General features: G+C 51.8%; 1 protein-coding gene across 1 annotated transcript in view; it reads right to left on the reverse strand.

The window, feature by feature from the left end:
* LOC115894936 (MAGUK p55 subfamily member 2-like) overlaps positions 1–8,758 on the reverse strand; it is a 61,293-nt gene extending 52,535 nt beyond the window's left edge. Inside the window, 2 exon segments of the mRNA XM_030924099.1 lie at positions 6,432–6,550; positions 8,677–8,758. Of these exon segments, the coding sequence (XP_030779959.1) occupies positions 6,432–6,550; positions 8,677–8,758 (201 nt within the window).
* Positions 8,759–13,442: the final 4,684 nt, after the last annotated feature.

A 13,442-nucleotide genomic window follows, 5' to 3' on the forward strand; every position in this document is an offset into this window, starting at 1 on the left:
GCCCCTATATTAGTGACCTCCCTAGACCTCTATTCTTCTAGGGCCATGTCTTGCTTTCCCAGCTCTTCCACCCTAGCCTCCCCACAGAAAAAGAGGCCTCCCTGTGAACTCCAGTCTAAAGCTAAGATTATAACAACTCTTTCTGACTCAAAAAGCACTTCTGGCCGGGCATGGTGGCTCATGCCTGTAATCCGTGCACTTTGGGAGGCCAAGGCAGGCAGATCATCTGAGGTCAGGAGTTTGAGGCCAGCCTGGCCAACATGGTGAAATCCTGTCTCTACTAAAAATACACAAATTAGCTGGGGATGGTGGGCCTGTAATCCCAGTTACTCGGGAGGCTGAGGCAGGAGAATCGCTTGAAACCTGGGAAGCAGAGGTTGCAGTGAGACGAGATTATGCCATTACACTCCAGGCTGGGCAACAGAGCAAGACTCTGTCTCAAAAAAAAAAAAAAAAAAAAAAAAAAAAAGTACTTCCACTTCCATAACCTCATTCTCCCCCACTTCTCAAAAGAAATAACTAAGCTGGGCATGGTGGCTCATGCCTGTAATCCTAGCACTTTGGGAAGCCAAGGTGGGAGGATCACTTGAGCTCAGGAGTTCAACACCAGCCTGGGCAACAGAGTGAGACCTCATCTTTCTTTTAAAATAGAAAAGCATAAATACTGAATTTTTAAAAAATTCCTCCTAAGAAATAACAAGTTCAGAGAGGTTGACAGATATACAAAACTCACAAAGCCAGTCAGTGGAATCTTCTGACTCCAAGCCCTGTGTTCTTTCTTCTTCATCTCACATGAATTAGCTTACATCAGCCTTCACATGCCTCTCAGCTAGCAGATGTCCCCATTAGTAACAATTTTCTGAATTTCTGAATGTTCCCTGCCTTGGATTCTTCACCTTGACCTTGTCTGCAGCTGGAACATGTGCTACCGGATCCATGTCAGCCCTCCCAGATGCCAGCCACCTGCCAGGGCCTCCACCTGCTGTGTGCAGTCAACCGCCTAGACTTCTGATCTCTCTGCCAGACTTGACTTCCCTTAGGGCCTTTAACCCTCCGGATTTGTACCCTCAGGCCCTGCCCCTCCCTGGTCCCAGATCTACCCAGCCTGGACCCTCCCACACTGCCTGCCACATCCCCAGAGAGAGTCAAGCCCAGCTCCACGGAGTAAGGGAGGGAGGCCAACAGCTACCACATGTGGCTCCAATCTGATTTCATTCCTCTGGATTTCTGGGCCACTTCACCAAGTTTTTGCAGTTGGATATTTGATCACAGTGCTTTGTCTATTAGGTTAGAAATTTGTCTGTGTACACAAAATCATTAAAATTGGTGAGAAGGAGGAAGTAGGTCCCATTGTCCAATGCAGGGAGCTCTGAGAGACACTGTCTTTGATGAGAGGAATGGCAAATTTACATTGTAAAGGATCACCTATACAAGGACAGAAGAAATGTATGGCTTTTTTTTCAGCGAGCTCAGGTTGGCTCCTTTACGGAGATTCACTTCCTGTTGTTTCACAACCACAGGGAGAGAGAAGTCACTGGATTGCCTTAGCCCATTAGTCTCGTTTTGGGGGTCTCAGAGGGGAAGAAATGTCCATAATCTCTTCTATTGTGCTCTATGAATCCGGAACCATACCAGAAATTTCTTGGAAAAAATCCTGACCAACTTCTCCCCAGAAATGTTTCTAGAGAAGGGAGTTTACTTACAATGTGACATAGCACAATGGTTCATTCTCAGTTAGGCTTTACTGTGAGGTCCCAGGACTGGGGCATTGTGGGGTCCAGTGAAAGGAAGACAGACTTGGGCTTCATCAGGAAAACAAACTATCTGCAGTTCACTGCCATAACCCCAGCACTGTGCCTGGTATGTGGCAAGTGCAAAATAGGTATTCGTTGGATGAATGGATGGATGGATGGATGGACGGATGGATGGATGGATGAGTGAATGACATAGCCAGCCAGCAAACTCATCATTAGAGAGCTGTCGAGCAGACTGTCAAGTGGACTGGACCAGAGCATAATGCTATCAAGGGGGATCCTGCTTTGAAGGGTATTGTCGAGAGGGCTGTCTGACTCTGAGACTCTGCCATCCCAAAGCAAAGTCTCACTGTCTCACTGTGGAGACAATAGCTAAAGTACCCAGAGGTGATGTGGTCTCATAAACCCAACTCTGAAATCCACTTTGGAAAGTTACAGATGTTGAAGTTCAAAACTGCACATATTCATCAATTTCATTGCCAAGTGTCCATTCTAGAGACACCCTCACATGCGTGCAGAAGCAGATGGATATAAGGATTGTTCACTGCAGCACTGTTTTTCAGAGAGGAAAATCAGCAGTGACATACACATCTCTTGGGGGAACCAATAAACAAACAGCTCTATTCATATATTAGAATAGGGGTCCCCAACCTCCAGGCCACGGACCAGTACTGGTCCGTGGCCTGCTAGGAACTAGGCGAACAGCAGGAGGTGAGCAAGCATTACTGCCTGAGCTCCACCTCCTGTCAGATCAGTGGTGGCATTAGAGTCTCATGGGGCGCCAACCCTACTGTGAACTGCACGTGCCAGGGATCTAGGTTGTGTGCTCCTTATGAGAGTCTAACGAATGCCTGATGATCTGAGTGGAACAGCTGCATCCCAAAACCACCCCCCTCACCCTGATCTGTGGAAAAATTGTCTTCCACAAAACTGGTGCCTGGTGCCAAAAAGTTTGGGAACTGCTGTATAAGAACACCACACAACAATTCAAATGAATCTCCCTATCTCTATCTATACTTAGGTCGACAGCTGTACTACTTGTATGAAATAGAAATCTCAAAAACAGAAGCACCTTACACTATCATTTCATTTATATAAATTTTTAAAGCACACATAATGGCCGGGCATGGTGGCTCACACCTGTAATCCCAGCACTTTGGGAGACTGAGGCAGGAGAATTATGAGGTCAGGAGTTCGAGACCAGCCTGGCCAATATGGTGAAACCCTGTCTCTACTAAAAAAAATACAAAAATGGCCGGGTACGGTGGCTCACGCCTAAAATCCCAGCACTTTGGGAGGCCGTGGCAGGCAGATCACGAGGTCAAGATATCAAGACCATCCTGGCCAACATGGTGAAACCCCATCTCTACTAAAAATACAAAAATTAGCTGGGTGTGGTAGCACGTGCCTGTAGTCCTAGCTACTCGGGAGGCTGAGGCAGGAGAATCACTTGAACCCAGGAGGTAGAGGTTGCAGTGAGCTGTGATCGTGCCACTGTACTCCAGCCTGGTGACAGAGTGAGACTCTGTCTCAAAAAAAAAAAAAAAAAAAAAAAATTAGCCAGGCATGGTGGCACGTGCCTGTAGTCCCAGCTACTTGGGAGGCTGAGGCAGAAAAATCGCTTGAACCTGGGAGGCGGAGGTTGCAGTGAGCCAAGATTGCACCACTGCACTCTAGCCTGGGCAACAGAGTGAGACTCCAGAAAAAAAAAAAAAAAAAAGCACACCTAACAAAGGTAGAACCAGGCATGGTGGCTCATGCCTATAATCCCAGTGCTTTCAGAGGCTGGGAGGATCACTTGAGGCCAGGAGTTTGAGACTAGCCTGGACAACACAGCAAGATCCTGCCTCTACAAAAAAAATTTAAAAATTAGCCAGGCATAGTGGTACATATTTGTAGTCCCAGTTACTCAGGAGGCTAAGGCAGGAGGATCATTTGAGCCCAGGAGTTCCAGGCTGCAGTGAGCTATAATTGTTTCACTGTAGAACAGGGGTCCACTGTACTCCAACCTGGGAGATGGTATAAGACCCTGTCTTAAAAAAAAAAAAAAAATCACACCAAGGTATATTGTTTACAGCTAAACACATATGCAGGCAAGATAAGCCAACATTCAGTGAAATGACATCAATCTCTAGCCAGTGGTTACCTGTGGGAAGGGAATGCAGTGAAAATGAAGAAGGGGAGAGGCATTAACTGTGTCAAACTTTTTATTTCTTTTTTTTTTTTTTTTTTTTTTTTTTTTTTTTTTTTTTTTTTTGAGACAGTGTCTCACTCTGTCACCCAGGCTGGAGTGCAGTGGCGTGATCATGGCTCACTGCAGCCTTGACCTACCCAGCTCAAGCAATTCTCCCCGCTCAGCCTCTTGAGTAGTTGGGACTACAGTTGAATGCTACCATGCTTGGCTAATTTTATTTTTTTTTATAGAGACAAGTTTTCACCACGTTAATCAGGCTGGTCTTGAATTCCTGAGCTCAAGTGATCCACCCACCATGGTCTTCCAAAGTGCTGGGACTAAAGCTGTAAGCCACACCATGCCGTGTGCCTCATACTTTTTATTTCTTAAGAAATGCCAAGAGTCAAAACAAACATTATTAACATTTTGGAGATGGGTACTCAGGAGTTTATTATGTTATTTTTTATACTCTTTTGTATTTATTCATTCAACAAATACTCAGTGAGCACCTACTATGTGTCAGGCATTTTGTAGGCTCTGGGGATATAGCGGTGAATCAAAAGACAAACGTTCCTGCCTTCATGGAACATCTCTATGTTTGAAATGTGTATAATTCCTTGTATTTATTTATTTATTTATTTATTTATTTATTTATTTATTTTTGAGACAGAGTCTCGCTCTGTCGCCCAGGCTGGAATGCAGTGGCTGGATTTCAGCTCACTGCAAGCTCCACCTCCCAGGTTTACGCCATTCTCCTGCCTCAGCCTCCTGGGTAGCTGGGACTACAGGCGCCGCCACCTCGCCCAGCTAGTTTTTTGTATCCTAATCCCAGCAGCCATGGGCACCATCCCCACCTCCCCTCCTCAGGAGAGGGGGCATCCTTCCACACTCCCCCGGGCAGGATCCCAGGTGCCTTGCTGTCCCCTAGCCCTCACTGCCAAACACCAAGTTCCACCAGTTTACCCTAAGGTCTGGGACCACACCTCCAGTTCAGGCTCTCAGCATCTTATACTCAACCCACTAAAGAGCCACTCACTGGCCTCTCCAACTCCAGATATAACTCCCCAACAGTTCTCCATGTGGCTGCCTAAAACACCCACATTTGGCCATCACATCCCTGCTTAAATACCATAAAGCCTGCCAAGTGCGGTGGCTTACGCCTGTAATCCCAGCACTTTGGGAGGCCAAGGCAGGCAGATCACCTGAGGTCAGGAATTCAAGACCAGCCTGACTAACATGGAGAAACCCCATCTCTACTAAAACTACAAAATTAGCTGGGCATGGTGGCACATGCCTGTAATCCCAGCTATTCAGGAGGCTGAGGCAGAAAAATCACTTGAACTCAGGAGGTGGAGGTTGCAGTGAGTCAAGATCATGCCATTGTACTCCAGTCTGCACAACAAGAGCAAAATTCTTTCTCAAAAACAAAAACAAAAACACATAAAGCCTCCCTGATACTCATGACACTCACAGAAGGACACCCAAGCACCCACACACAGCCCCCAATCTTTGCACAGCTCGCATTGTCTCACACTTGAGGCTCAGCCTCACACCAGCACTTCCAATCCCCTGCACACTCCTGACTTTTTCTTTTTTCTTTTTTTTTTTTTTTGAGACGGAGTCTCGCTCTGTCGCCCAGGCTGGAGTGCAGTGGCCTGATCTGGGCTCACTGCAAGCTCCGCCTCCCGGGTTCATGCCATTCTCCTGCCTCAGCCTCCCGAGTAGCTGGGACTACAGGCGCCCACCACTTCGCCTGGCTAGTTTTTTGTATTTTTTAGTAGAGACGGGGTTTCACCATGTTAGCCAGGATGGTCTCGATCTCCTGACCTCGTGATCCGCCCGTCTCGGTCTCCCAAAGTGCTGGGGTTACAGGCTTGAGCCACCGCGCCCAGCCACTCCTGACTTTTTCTTACCTCTGTGCTTCTGCTCAAGCTCTTCTGTGGCCCAGAATGCCCTCCTCCTCTTCCTCATTCTTCCACTCAGCTCAAGTGGTCCTTCCTCCAGGAAGGCCGCCTTGCCCACCCCAGGCTGGGTTAGGCACCTGTACTTTACGCTCCCAAAATGCCTAGTGTATCCACCTCTATCACTGTCATTACCAAATTGTCCTATTATTTTCTCTTTTAGTGAACCTCTCCCCTACCTGATACATAGCAGGTGACCTTAGAAAGACATGCACACAAAATGCCCAAAGGCAGAAGGACAGGCAAGATGAATTCTAGAGATTCTCCAATATGTGCATGCTGGCCCACACCAATCACACACTCCACAAGCTGGCGGTCACCAAACATCCACCCACGCACTCACCAGACAGGTGCCGGGGCACCCCCCTCTACCTGCAGCCACTCAGGTCATCACCTGGGCATGATTTTCTTCTACAATCCCCTTCAGGGGGGCCTCTTGTGCCACATGCCCCATTCCCAGGGCCCTCTGTAGCTAATACCCCATCCCCTACTGTGCCTCCCCAGGCACAGTGCCCTTGTGCCCACCTCCCTGGAGCACTGTACCTTGGCCAGGGATCTTACTATGGGACTTTCCATAATGCCTCGAAGGAAGATCAGGTCCAGCTCTGCAGCCCCCGTGGCATTCGGGAGGGATCCCAAGTTGTCCAGGACTTGCTGCATGGCTGGGGGAAGGTATGGGCAGTGAGATACACAGGTACCAGCTGGGTACAGAAGACTAAAACACACCACAATACCTGCCACTCCACCACCCCCATGTCCCACAGAAGACAGCCCCTCCCTGACAACATTCCCCTCCCTGCCCAGCACAGGCACCCCAGGCCCTTGAATGCCTGGGACAGAGGTCCTTGAGGAAGGGGACAGTTTCCTTGGCCTGTTCTCTCCACCCTACATAACGCCAGCCTGAGCAGGTGGGAGGCTCCAGGCAGCTAGAAGAGACTCTGAGGTGGGGGGAAGGGAGAAAGGGAAGCAGGTGTCAGGTTCCAGGTCCTGCCCTGCACCAGAAAACCATAAGCTGTTGGGTGGATCACTTGAGGTCAGGAGTTCGAGACCAGCCTGGGCAACAAGGCAAAACCCCATCTCTATTAAAAATACCAAAATTAGCCAGGCATAGTGGTGTAGGTCTGTAATTCTAGCTACTCAGGAGGCTGAGGCAGAGATTGCAGTGAGCTGAGATCACGCCACTGCACTCCAACCTGGGTGGCAGAGCAAGACTGTCTCTGGCTGGGAGCAGTGGCTCATGCCTGTAATCCCAGCACTTTGGGACAACGAGGTGGGTGGATCACGAGGTCAGGAGATCGAGACCATCCAGACCAACACAGTGAAACCCCGTCTCTACTAAAAATACAAAAAAATTAGCCGGGCATGGTGGCGGGCGCCTGTAGTCCCAGCTACTCGGGAGGCTGAGGCAGGAGAATGGCGTGAACCTGGGAGGCGGAGCTTGCAGTGAGCCAAGATTGCACCATTGCACTCCAGCCTGGGCGACAGAGTGAGACTCTGTCTTGAAAAACAAACAAACAAATAAATAAAATAAAAATTAAAAAATAAGACTGTCTTAAAAAAAAAGAAAGAAAAAGGAAAGAAAATCACAAGTTCCTCACTCAATCTCTAGATGGGCTGAAGCCCAGGACTCAGCCACCTGCACCTGGCAGGCTTAAGGATGAGACAGACAGTACTTGGAGCAAGTCCCTGAGTACAGGCCCAGAGTCAAGCAGGCAGCCACACAGGAGCCAGGGCCTGCAGAGCCTCTAGTCTAAGCACCACTAATTCAGTGTGACATTGTACAAGTCACTGTCCCTCACTGGCCTCAGTCTTTCCTGTTTGTAAAATGGATGGGTTGGGCTAGATGATGACTACAGACCCTTCAGCTCTGAGTGGCAATGATCTATAACTGAGAAACTAACATGGATGATAGGAAGTCAAAGCTGAGGCCTGGAACGCTGGCAGGAGCTAGGGAAACAGGCACTGGAGGCCTGGAATGACTGTGGGCACCCAAAGGCCAAGGTCACACCAAGTCATCACAGGGATAAGCAAACTCTCAGCCCGGAATGGGACATAACAGAGGACATGATAATACCTGCAGCTGGGCCGCAACAATGCCCCTGAGATCTGAGGTGGGGGCTGCCTTCACTCACTGGCAGAGATGGGAGTTCCAGGCTGTGGCAAGTTCCGGGGAAAGGAAGTGAGAAGCAGAATGTGACCAGCTGGGGGCAGAGATGGGCAAGGGATATCATTACTCTGCCACCATGCCACCTATGCCTACATCTGCATAACAGAACCCAAGCCGTGGAGGACGGGGGAGGATGCACCCCTGGCACCTCTCAATGCTCTTGTCAGTGCTCCCCTCCTCCAGGAAGGAACAGGAGTGGAGAGGAGGAGGCACTAGAACTGGAGCTGTCAGAGATGGTTCAGGGACTCCTGGACTCCCATATCCTTCCTCCTCCTGCTCCCTGCCTTCTCCAGAAAAAAAGTCCAAGCTTGCCCTTCAGACCCCTCTTGCCCAGGCCGGGGCTTGGCATTGGTCAGAGACCTGCAAAGTCCCCAGTGGGCTCTGAAAGAGGCCAGGGCAGAGACCCTTCCCTCCCAGCCAGGGTATGCCAGATTCCCTCCGTCAGTTATCCAGGGGAGGACTGAGCCAAGGGAGTTGGCGCCCTCTGCCCAGGACAGCTCTCCTGAAGGTGCCCTCAGATGACCTCTCCCAGGCCACCCTCCCCAGATGCCCCGACTCTGCTGGAGGAAGGTAGGCTAAGGGGCCAGCTGCCCCACCCCCATCTGGCCCACCCTTCCCTACCTTCCCTCTGGAGCTCCGCTTCCTCAGAAGACCCCAGGGATATACCCTCCAAGGAGACCCCGCTGCCTGGGCTGCCTGCCATGGCGGCCCCCAGCCCCGGGGACTCCCGGAGTGTCCTCAACACCGCCGTCTGCCGCCTCCCGAGCCAGGGCCTGGCTGGGCTGGAGAAGGCGGGAGTCGGGGAGCACCCTCTGAGGAACCAGCCAGTGATCGCCTTGCTGATTGGCTAAGGCCCCCGACTGGCGCCTGGCGGTGCAGAGCGGTAACCCGGGTGGGAGAAAGGTGGTGGGAGGGAGCCCTAGTCCCACAGATGGCCCGATCCCCAGCATGTCAGTGTCGGTGGGGATGGGGAGGAGGCGTCTAACAGGAGGTTTGGGGGAGGGGGCAGGCATGCTGCCCCTTCAAGACTGGCGCAGTACCCCGAGACCCTCCCCTCACAGCCAGCTTCAGGAGACCCGAGGGAAAAAAGTCTTAACCCATCTTGTCCCTGCACCCTCTTTTCTAGAAGTCCCTCCTCTGATACACCCCATACCACCTCCTGCCTACGCCCTCTGACCTCTGCTCTCAGCCCCCTCTCCAGGCCCTGCTTCCTTTACAATGATCCCTCAATCCAAGGAAGTCCCCAAGAATGACTCAGTCGTCCACCGGGAGGCAGCCTCACTCGGGCATGGGGCAAATACCTCAAGCCCCAAACGCCTCCCCCCACCAGCCCACAGCCAGTCACTGGGAGGCAGGATACAGGGGGCGGGGGGTGACATCGCTGTGGGTAGGGACGGTGCCCCAGCCCTGCTTACCCCTCACCTCACAGCAGCTTCTTCCCCTCCCCCATCTCCCATGAGTTCTTCCCCTTGATGAATGGGGTGACGCCCAGGAAGCAAGTCAGGCATCTTGGAACTCAGTTCCCCAGAAAGGAAAAGTGAGGGCACATTTGCACACAGGGAAAAGTGTGGGCAGAAGGGAGGGATTCAGCTCCACCTCGGTGACCCCATTCCTCTGAGATCTTGTGCCCAAGAGGCCACCACCAGGGTACTGCAGCCTCCACTCAGCCATTCCCCAAGGAATGGCACCAGGTCACATTGCACCCCTGGGGTTTCCATGGCAGCAGAATTACACACCAGGACAGTAACCCAGGGATGGAGGAGAGATTTAAAGGGACAGCTCCACCTGAAAGCAGCCACATATCCCAGTGTTGACCCAAAGAAGGAAGGGAATCTGGTGACAGGGGAAGAGGGAGCAAGGCTGCAGATCAGAGATGCCAGGTTCAGGATCTCTAAGCTCTCAGCCCAGTACCATTGCCCGTTTATCTCCCAACTCTCAGGAAAAGGGCCCCTGACTTTACCCAAAGTAGATATGGGGTCTCTCTGCAAGAGGAATACACCTATACCTTTTCCCTCCCTTCCAACAACCATACTGACCCATGGGGAAGGGCGGAAAAAGGACCTTGTTAGCTTTGCCCTTCACAGAGTCCAAGACAGGGATCTCCCAGGGAAGGAGGAGGGAAGGGGAGTTTGAACTCAGAGGCAGGGACACAGCTGTCTCGCTGTCCTGTGGGAAGTAAAATGACCACCAGATTTAATAAGGGGCAGAACCCAGCATTAGATTTTTGAAGCTGGGAGCAAATGTAGCTCTTTTGGTTGGGGTGTGTGTGTGTTTGGAGGAAACTGAACCGTGTGCCTAAAAGCGATTTCTTGCATGTCGGCCTGTTTTCGGTGAGCCTCCCTCCGCGTCTGTGCCTGGGTCGTGTGTCCGCTTGTCAACCGTTTTCCCGGGGGTTCCACTTTGGGTTTGTGAAGGCCTCGACCACGTGAGGAGACGCGTGGCTCCCGGAGCAGTTGAAGTCTCATCTCCAGCCCGTGCGGCCTCTTTTCATTGATCAAGATGAACGCACTGCAGCCATGGACAAAAGCCACATGGGAGATCATTGTCGTGCAGGAGAGGAGCAGACCCACATCACAGAAGAGGCTTGTATCTTTTCAGGGCTCTTCTTTGAGAAAAGAAGCCACACCAAGACACAGGCTGAAAGAGGAAGCCGGGAATGGGAGATGGCCACAATCCCAGTCACTGGAACGCTGGCCTCACTGGACAAGCCACTTGTTTGGCACCCTTCCCCTTAAGCCCGTGGCGGTGGCACGGTGCTGTACCCCACCTGGGCTCTGGCCTCTGCTCCTTCCTCCCTCTGGCTATGTATCCCCTGTTTCTCCAGGGCGTGGATGCTTCTTGGTCTGGCTGGATGTCTTCCGTAAGGATCACTTCCCAGTCCATCAGGGAGACACTTCCTGGAGATCCCTGTCATGGTTGTTTTTCTCTCCAAACCTGCTTCGGTTTGAACCGATTTTGTCCGGGGGAGGGGGAGCTTCAGGGCGCCTGCTGGGGTCTCAGGACTCCGCTTCAGATCCGATTCTGGACCCCTCTGAGTGAGAATGCATGGGCTGAGCACATCTAGTGAGGCAGGCAGGGTCTCGCTGCAGCCCACAATCATCCCACAGGCCTCAAGGCCTGCTGTCGACTGAAAGTTCACCGACCCTTCTGAGCCCTCTGCCTCCCTCCTCCTTTGAAAGGCAAGTCCTTGTCTTCTGGAACAGGTGCTGTCGCATTTGCTCTGCACACCCGGTTTTGTTCCTGAGAATGAGACCCCTTCTGCTCCTGCTTGGAGTGACCCCTGAAACTTTTGGCCCGCTGCTAGATCCCAGACGTTCTTTGATTTTCCCTGGCATTCATGGAAAGGTCACCTGTGCCCCCCTTCCACCGAGCACATGCCTGGACACCATTGTTTCTTTCGCCATCGGCCCATGTGCCCTCAGTGACACACGTTCACACCATCTGCTCCAGCGTACGCCAGTGCCACGCATTGGCTCCACCTCGGATTCGCCCCTGAACGTGTTGACACATGTCCTGGAAAGCGGGATCAGGTTGAAGGAGCCCCAAGCCCTTCAGAACCACAGCAGGTCAACGCTCTTTGAAAGGAAGGAGGCAAAGGGCTCACGGGTTAGTCAACTTTCACCTGATACCACGCCTTGAGGCCCAGGGGATCATTCTGGGCTTCAGCCAGGCCTTGCCTGCCTCAGTCGATGTGCTCAGCCAATCCATTCTCCCCCGGAGGGTTCCGAAATCGGATCTGATATAGGGTTCATGAGATGACCTCAGCAGGCGCCCTGAAACTCCCCCTACCCCAATTGAAATCGGCTCAAGGAGGTCCTAATGACGGGACTCTTGGTTATTCACACCTAATTATCTCTGGAGACATTAACACAGCAATTTTGAAATTTTCCCATGAATTCTTAATCCATGGAGTATAAATTGAACAATTTTTTAATATGAAAAGCTTCGTGTAATTCAAATTACACTCCCAGATATGATTCACTCTCTGTTCATTAATGCTAGAGAATTTAATAATTACGAATTGCCAGTGGTAAAAAAAAAAAATCATTCATCATTGAAGAAGCGCAGAGGTTTAAAGAGACAAGAATATGTTATTGGCTTTGTGGTGTTTAATGGTTTCCAAAAGGTTTTGCTCCTTTATTTTTTATTTATTTATTTATTTATTTTGCTCATGGCTTTCTTTGTCTCTCTTTCTTTCTGATTTCAGTTTTTTAAAATTTTTCCTGCTTCGAAATCATGAGAGAACCTTGGATGTGGAACGTCGAGGAGGAGGAACACGAATTGGGGGTCTGCACTTGGTCAGCACTGCGAGTGCCCAGCAAAGGCACCGCTCTTCCATATCCCGGAGGGGTCTCTGAGCCCCAGTCGGCATCGCATCTGATAATGAAACTTTTCGCTTGGCAGAAGAGTCTCTACAAACTTTGGAAGGTGTCCGCTGCATCCTCCATAGCCGTGTATCCCTGCTGAGGGTGATCTTCTTGGGGAGAGGAAAGTCCCCCTCACCTAGCCAGAGCTGGCTGGCTAGGAGACTCTTGCACAGCGCAGGCCCCGGGGAGGTGCAGGCGGCAGTGGGCCTCTGGTTTGGGGGATCCCCACTTTCCTGGATAAGAAAGGCAGCGCCAGCGCTCGCTCACCAACAGCTGGGCCCTGGTGTCGCAAGTGGATGTGAGTGATGCCTCCTTGGGGCCAGTAGGGGTCCCAGGAAGGCTGCAGACCACAGGCTGACTAATGGGCAGCGTGGTTGCCGCGATGGAAGGTGACGGGCTTCGCCGCGACAGGGCGACCAAGCAGAGCCCGAGCCCGTGCATCCTGCATCGCCAGCAGCACCGCGGGAGGCCTGGCGCTGGTGACACGGCAGCCAGAGCACAAGGCCCACGACCCAGTCCCAGACGCCAGCCCATGGTCAGCTAATTTCGGGAACCGTGGGCCAGCTGAAGCCCGGGTCCCACGGTCAAGACAAAGGACAGAGGGTCCGCAGGCAGGGCCGAGAGCCTGCAGCGCCGGCCTGGCTCCACCGCCGCGGAGCTCGCAGGGCGCAGCAGGCACCGGGCAGTGATCAAGACTTGCAGATGAGGCTGCGCCCGTCCATGAAGTCTCCTGCCCAGAGTCCAGCCTTTCCGCGGAGACTCCACGTGCACCCCCTCCTCGTTGTCCTTGCCTAGGGCCGCGGCAAAGGACCTCGCTCCCATGGCGCGACTCCGGGGGCGCAGGAACCTGGGATGAGCAGGCGGAGCAGGGCGAGCACCGCTAAGAACGCAGCTAGAGAGGCGCCCCAGGGCGGCACAAGGGGCCGCATTTAAAGTGTCAATCATCTCAAAGATTTTATGACTTTTTTTGACATCTTATAATATCTATAATGTCTATTATATCTTGTGATATAGTTGTTA

The sequence above is a fragment of the Rhinopithecus roxellana genome, chromosome 19 (assembly GCF_007565055.1).
Source record: "Rhinopithecus roxellana isolate Shanxi Qingling chromosome 19, ASM756505v1, whole genome shotgun sequence".
NCBI classification, from domain to species: domain Eukaryota; kingdom Metazoa; phylum Chordata; class Mammalia; order Primates; family Cercopithecidae; genus Rhinopithecus; species Rhinopithecus roxellana.